The following is a 7768-nucleotide window of genomic DNA, read 5'->3' on the forward strand; positions in this document are numbered from 1 at the left end:
GAGGCTAGCCGCCGGCTCCTCCCCCGCTGTCCCCCGTCCCCGACAGCCAGCACTCTGGGTGGCAGGGCTGCGCACTCCTGCAGGGCAGCACAGCAGCGTGTCTGGCTCCGGCCAGGCGGCGCGGCTGCCAGACATTCTGCTCTGAGCGGCATGGTAAGGGGGCTGGGATCGGGGTCCGGGGGTGGGATAAGGGGCAGGAAGTCCCAGGGGGCAGTCAGGGGACAAGGAGCAGGGGGCAGTTGGATGGGGTGGAGGTTCTGGGCGGGGGAGGGGGCGGGGGCCGGCGGTCAGGGGACAGGAAGTTGGATGGGGGTGGGGTCCTGGGGGGACAGTTAGGGTCAGGGGGTCTCAGGAGGGGGCGGTCAGGGGACAAGGAGCAGGGGGGTTGGATGGCTCGGGGGTTTTGAGGGGGGTAGTTGTGGGGCGGGAAGTGGGAGGGAGCAGATGGGGGGGCGGGGGCCAGGCTGTTTTGGGAGGCACAGCCTTCCCTACCCAGCCCTCCATACAGTTTTGCAACCCTAATGTGGCCCTCGGGCCAAAAAGTTTGCCCACCCCTACACTAGACTCACAACTTCCACAGAGGAGCCACTTTCAGAAATGCATGTAGAGAATGACATTCCCAACAGCAACAATTAACTTTTGACCTAGTTTATATTTTTCGCTCTCATTATCTGACAGATGGAGATGAAAAGCAGTAACCCAATAATGAGAGGCCCAGAAGCAAGATGTAGGTTTTGGGGCACAGAGAATGATTTTAAAGGTCAGAGTTACAGTTTTACAGGAGAACAGGGAGTTTGCAAAGCATAAATCTTGCAAAGCATGTAGAAATTGGGACCAGGGTCTAATTTGCATTCCAACTCCCGGAAACTGGGTATAAAATATAACTGCTGCCTCATGCTTTAATCGTACACTTCTTTGTATATCCCTAACCCTAACCTTTCACCCATTTATGGAAGTCACTTAGTCTTTTAAGGGTAAGATCTCGGTGGGGGTCTTACAAATGAATGTAGTTGGGATAGAGAACTTGAACATAAGGCTGGGTTTGGGTTTCACAAGACGGTGAAAGATTTGAGACCACAGTATTGCTAAGGCTTGAGTAAGGCTTCCAGGTTAGATGCAACTTTCTTGGTTGAGACTATGGGATTTGATATGAGGACCTCAGATAAGGAGGTACTGTCTGGGATTAGAGTTTTCATGGGTGGTTAGGGCAGAGGTTTTGTCTTCTCTTGAACAAAGACTGCCAATGAAGTCAAGTTGATGCCAAGTTTCAGCCAAAGTTTAGGCTGAGACCTATGAAACCTTATTGAATTTGGGAGCCAAGCCAATGTTTGTCACACAAGACATTAATCCCATAGCTCTGAGGCGCTCCCTAATAGCCATTGCTCCGCTGAACTCTTGGGTTCCCACCACCTCTCACACTACTGTGCTACCACTGCCCTGAGCCCCCTGCAATCTTAGTGCCATCCACACTGGTCTCTCTATTACAGGAGTGGGGCTCACTGAGACACAGTGTGGAGCAAAGGCAAGGACTATGAGAGGATGGACACTGAAATCACCTCTTAGAAGTACAGTGGTGGCTTCCCCCTAAGGCAGGGTTAGGTAGAGCAACAAGGAAACAACATGTTGTGTTATGAAGTCTAGCCACACTATAATGTTAAGAGTGCCCATTTCTTGGCAATGGTAGAGTTCAATACAGGCAGTATCACCATGCACATACTGACCTTTGCCATCCCCTAATGTTCAAAAATCATGAGCCAGGCACCTCCAAAATCAGGAGATTTTTAAAAATCATACACATTTTGGGTTATTTTTATTTGCCTTCTTGTTTAGGAGCCTTTAGGATATGCTTGGCTCATGTTTTCAAACTTTTCTCCATAACCACAAGAGCTTGAAACGTAGTGGAGTGTTTTTGTTATGAAAGCCGAGATCACAGACAGACAGAATCTGTGAATTCCAGCAGCTGAAGCTTTAAGCAAAACACCATAGAATACCAGGGTTGGAAGGGACCTCAGGAGGTCATCTAGTTCAACCCCCTGCTCAAAGCAGGACCAATCCCCAATTTTTGCCCCAGATCCCAAATGGCCCCCTCAAGGATTGAACTCTCCACCCTGGGTTTAGCAGGCCAATGCTCAAACCACTGAACTATCCCTCCCCCCAGTACTGTATCATGAGATACTGTATCACGAGATTCACAACAAAATCATAAGAGTTGGCAATACTGGATTCCTCCTCTCACAAAATACAGACACTCTGGCACAGTGACATACAATCTAACTCTGTTTAACAGTCTTCACAACACAAACACATATAATAGTTCACACATTATCAGAGCCTCTCTCCTGTCCAGAATCAGTGTCACAGGCAGTTATATACACATAAGTCCAGCATCTTGTGAAACAATGTGTGTCTCTGCAAACCCTGCACATTTTATTATTTTACTTTTATTAAATTAATTTTAATTACATTTTCCCTCCCCCAGCCTCCCTTGTATGTGCAAGGATTGTCACCAGGTGCTGTGCCTTCTTGGTGGGGTTGTCTTCAGTAGGTCTCCCAGCATTTCTGCAGTGGCTCCCTGAATCACAACACCTCATTTCACTGCCCGTGCCCCCAAACTACCTTATGCTTTATGCTTAAATTGAACAGTAACACTGGACACACACTACCCCCTGCAAAGATCATTCTACAGATAAAAGACAGAAACAGCAATGGCCCTGCAGCCAGGACATGAGTATGCAGCATAAGGAAAGCACTGGATATACATTAGCATGCTCTTTAACATTGTAGAGGGTGACATCCAACCAGGACCTGCACCCAAGTCCACTGCATCTTGGCTTCTCTTATGCTCCTTTCACACCTGCATTTAGATTTTTGACCTCGTGGGGGAACTGGGACTTGGGGGTGGCTTTGGCTGAGCCTCTGGATAGATAAGGAACCCCGTGAAGGTGATGTACTTGCCATGATTGCTGTAGGCACCGTAGCCATCATGCTGGTGGCTGTAGAGCCAGACAGTGTCTCCGTAGTGCAGAGGTAACATAATGCTCTGGCTCTGCATCTCCCGCCTCTTGGAGTGGTTGTCATCATAGATCATGGCCTGAACCTCATTGTGGTTTTTCATAAGTTTCACTGACATGGTCTTAAAAGGCATTTTACCAATGGTGAAGGAGAAGTAATATGCACCTGGCACGCGGCATAAGAAGATGCCCCTTGAGGAATTGAAATCCCTTCCAATGTTCACAAACTCTATGTCAAATGTGATTGGCTCATGCTGGGTTTGCTTCTCATCTGTTCCCAGAAGGCTTTGTGAGCGAGCAACAGAAAATGCAGAGCGAGGATCTAGTTCTCTGGCTGGCTGATCGGACAACATGTGTCCCTCTGAAGCTTCATTCTGTTCTCCTGAAAGCTGATGAATAGCTGGATGGGGCAGCCCTGCAGCTCCCCCCAGCTCCTGAGAGACCACACCATTTTGGAAGTAGGCAGAGGTATCTGGATAGATAAGATACCCATTGAAAGTTGTGTATGGGCCTGCATTGCTGTAGAGCGCATACTTGGGGTCCCCATGTAAACGCAGCCAGACTGTATCTCCATAGTCCAGCTGAAGCATGGCACTCTGGCTAGCCAGTTTCCGCTCCTTACGGTGATGCTCATCATACACAATCACTTGCACTTCATTCTTGTTTCTCATCAGCATAACAGACAAGTTTTTCTTGGGGTATTTCCCAACCGTGAAGGAGAAGTAATAGGCCCCAGGGATCCGACACCTAAACAACCCAGCCTTGGGATCAAAGTCACTGCCAATGTTCACATAGACCTTGTCAAAGGTGATGACCATCTCAGCGCTCCCTTCCATGCTGCTGGTTCTAGCCACAGAGAAAGCGGAGCGGAACTCAGTCCCAGGATCGGTGGGGTAGCCATACACAAGGGTACAGGCCACATAGCACAGGAAGCTAAACAGGAGCTTATTTTTCAGGGCCATCATCATATCTGAAAAGAAAAAGGGAACACATTTTAGCGCAAGTATTTTCAACTTATACACCAAGTGAAACCCAGAATTGTACCTTGTTACATAGACTCCAGGGCCTGTCAGGCTTTGATGAGTCCTGAGTCCTATCTCTGATCAGTGTGAGTGAAAACAGACGCTCTAACTAAGCCCTGGGACCATGACTCAGTTCAGATCCCAGGGCTGTCTGCAGTCAGAGGTGGAGCTTCTAGTCCTGAACTCAGGGGCCTAAAAATCCCTTTGCTTTGAGAGCCTGGCAGCCTTCAGTGGTAACTTCATGGAGCCCTGCTGCTCACAGTGCACAGAAATCTCAACCCTGATCAGGATTCTGGGAGGGCTCCTTCTGGAATCACTTTTATTTACAGGACTGAGATGCTATGATTAGGAAGCAACATTACCCTACATAAGCCTTGTACTATGCTAAAATGCAGCTGAGGAACATATGGTCTAGAGATTACCATGCAGATGTCACTGGGCAAGATTAGCCAAATGGCCTGATACAGCACTGGTTGCTTCAAAGGGTGTAGGAACTGTAAGCCAGGGAAGTTGGTGGACCCTGTTAATTAGACATCCTGCTTATGTCTACACTGCAATAGGATAAGCATAGGGTTCAAACTCAGGCCCTAACTCCCATTCTCGACACATAAATTGTGCTAACTCATGGCTCAGACCTAAAGACCCAGGACCCCATGGGGTGGAGGGTCTGAGCCTGATTCATGCCAGGACCCAGGGTTCAAGCCCTATTGCTTTGCAGTGTAGATGCAGTCACACTGGATTCATGATCTAGGAGTCCACTGAAAGTATCTCACAATCCCACAGGCCAATTTTCTTTGTCCTCTAGACAGACAAGTTTAGCAGACAGTCAAGTTTTCCCACACTGCATCAAGAACATAGGGTTAAAGCAGCCACACTTTGGGAGGGCACGAGAAAGTCTGGGATATGGGTAGTTGGACTCAGGCCCACATAATGCAGTGTAGATACTGGAGCCCCAAGCTGGGAGCCCAGGTTTAACAATTCCTAATCTGGGGTTACAAATAAGTATAGATGCTCAAATCCTATGTTAACAAACCCAGGGTCTGCTAACTTGAGTTCTACTAACCCTGGGCCTACATTGCAGTGTAGATATACCCTTAATGTTGTTTACACTGCAGTACCACCTGAGTGCTGTACAGACATAGAAGAAGAGACACTCCCTTCCCTGAAGTGTTCACAAATTAACAAACAAAGGGAGGTGAAAGAAAGACCATGAACTGTACAATGCTTAAACTGATGATAGGCCAGGGTTAAATAGTTTTATTAAAATAGATATATTCATTTATCTTACATCAATTTGTTATATATATAAATTATCCCAAGCTGCCCCCCAGACTTGCCATTGGTAGATTATTTCTTGTAAGCATCATAGTAGAAGTTAGTTTCAAGCGAGGGATTTGAATGCAGAGAGCATAGTAGCTGTGGGAACCAGTTCAGGAGAGCCGGGGCTCAGAGCTTGTGCTCCAGCCTGTGCCCGAATGTTTACATTGCAATTTTATAGCCCCCCAGCTTGAGCCCTGCGAGCCTGAGTCAGCTGACACAGGCCAGTTGTGGGTGTGTTATTGCAGTATAGACATACCCCTATACACAGGTTGTGTGACTGCACTGAGTACCATGATGACTATGGCATCCATACTGGAATTTGGAATGGGAATGAAAGAAATGCTGAATCCTTTTCTGTCATCAGCTACATTAACCAGCATGGTTCTAACGTGCTGTCTTTGCTTCAAGGCTGACTCAGTGCATTTGGGAGTCAGAGGATCGGCTAGTGACAGCCCCCCTGGCAAAAGACACACACAGGGACTTTATCAGTTTAATAAACTCTTCAGTGAATTCTGACCTTATGTTGCCTCGAACAACAACTGACCGATTTCAATTCCAAAGCAGATTTCTCTGTAAAAAGGTCACTTTGGACACAAGGGGAAAGGGTTTCAGAGCCCAGGATCCAGCCCAAGCCCAAAATGTCTACACTGCAATTTTATAGCCCCTAAAACCAAGCCCCAAGAGCCCGAATCAGCTGACTCAGGCCAATGACAGGTCTTTTATCACAGTGTGGACATAACCAGCTGCAGCAGAGTTTCTGATTTCACTTTATTAGCTCTTCCCAATAACTCACTAGTAAATTATTTAAATAAAGAGGTTAATTATGCTGTGTTTCCAACAGCATGTGTTATTTCTGTGACAACTCCCACTCACCACTCTCAGGATTATTTAGGTTACTTTTCTATTTAAAATCATTTAGAAAGTGTCTGGAGGGCACTGATACCAAAATACTAATGGCCAATTAAGCTTGAACACACCTCCCCCATATCACCTTGACACAATCAGAAAGTCCTCAGCCAGCTACAATGCTGTACTAAACAGAAATATCTTGCATCCTTTCTTGAACTCGGATGCTGTTGTAGTAAGAGTCTCAGCTAGGAACAACTAGAAGGCCCATCCATTATTCCAATAGGTCTTCTGATGTTTGTTAAATTTAAACCCACATTGGCATCTCTGTCTTGAACTTTTCCAGCAGATTGCCAGGGCAGTGCGTTTCAGTTCCAGCATGTGAAGCTAGTGATAGGCACTGCAGTTGCTGCCTTCAGGTCACTTCATGATATAGGCTCTGAAACTAAGGAGTAAGATGAGCAATCCATAGTAGGAATAGAACCCAGGTCTCCAGAATGGACCACACAAGCTCTATCTCCAGGGCCACATAGTCTGTCTACTGCAGCACTCTCACTGCATTTGGGCACCAGTCAGGATTCTGGCCAACCCACTCTGCCCTCCCTTACCGCCGATAGCGCTGGCATATGTGGTGTCACCACAGAAGTGCACCATGAAAACCAATCAAATACAGGGGGACAAAGATACAGTATTGCCTTGGAGCAGTCTATCCCACTAAGGAACAGTTGCCCATGGGGAAGAGCAGGAGAAGAGGCTTGAGACACCATAGCGTGCAACAGGAATGAAGAACATGAAGACAAACTAAACTGCACAAAACATGCTCCAATTTCTAATTTTAAAAACACCATAGTAGAGGCTAAATGTATAACCCAAATAAAAAAAAACTGTAAGAGCACCAAAAATGCCACTGTGCCTAAACAACAGAGTAAAAGAGGTGATTAGAGACAAAAAGACATCTTTTAAAAATTGGAAGTTGGAAAATTGGAAATCGCAGTGAGAAGAACAGAAAGGCACAAACTCTGGCAACTCAAATGTAAAAGTATAATTATGCAGGTCCAAAAAGAATATGAAGAGCAACTAGCAAAAGACTAAAAGTAAAACAGCAACAAAAATGTAAATACATAGCAGAAGCAGGAAGCTTGCTAAAAAATAAATGGGGCCACTGGACAATTTAGATGCTAAAGGAGCACACAAAGAAGACAAGCCCATTGCAGAGAAGCTAAATTAATTCTTTGCATCAATCTTCTCTGCAGAGGATGTAAAGGAGATTCCCACACCTAAGCCATTCTTTTTAAGTGACAAATTTGAGTAATTTTCCCAGAGTGAGGTGTCAACAGAGGATGTTTTGGAACAAATTAATAAATTAAACAGTAATAAGTCACCAGGATCGGATGGTATTCACCCAAGATTTCTGAAGGAACTCAAATATGAAATTGCAGAACTACTATCTGTGGTATGGTATTCACCCAAGATTTCTGAAGGAACTCAAATATGAAATTGCAGAACTACTATCTGTGGTACGTAACCTATTGCTTGAATCAGTCTCTGTACTAGATGGCTAATGTAATG

At 46.0% G+C, this 7768-nt stretch overlaps 1 protein-coding gene across 1 annotated transcript; it reads right to left on the minus strand.

Annotated features, from left to right (window-relative positions):
• Window positions 1-2860: 2860 nt before the first annotated feature.
• On the minus strand, window positions 2861-3979 carry C1QTNF4 (C1q and TNF related 4). Its single transcript, XM_077820506.1, has one exon. It carries the CDS (start codon window positions 3977-3979, stop codon window positions 2861-2863), a length of 1119 nt encoding a protein of 372 aa, XP_077676632.1.
• Window positions 3980-7768: the final 3789 nt, after the last annotated feature.

This window comes from Eretmochelys imbricata, chromosome 6 (assembly GCF_965152235.1).
Source record: "Eretmochelys imbricata isolate rEreImb1 chromosome 6, rEreImb1.hap1, whole genome shotgun sequence".
NCBI classification, from domain to species: Eukaryota; Metazoa; Chordata; order Testudines; family Cheloniidae; genus Eretmochelys; species Eretmochelys imbricata.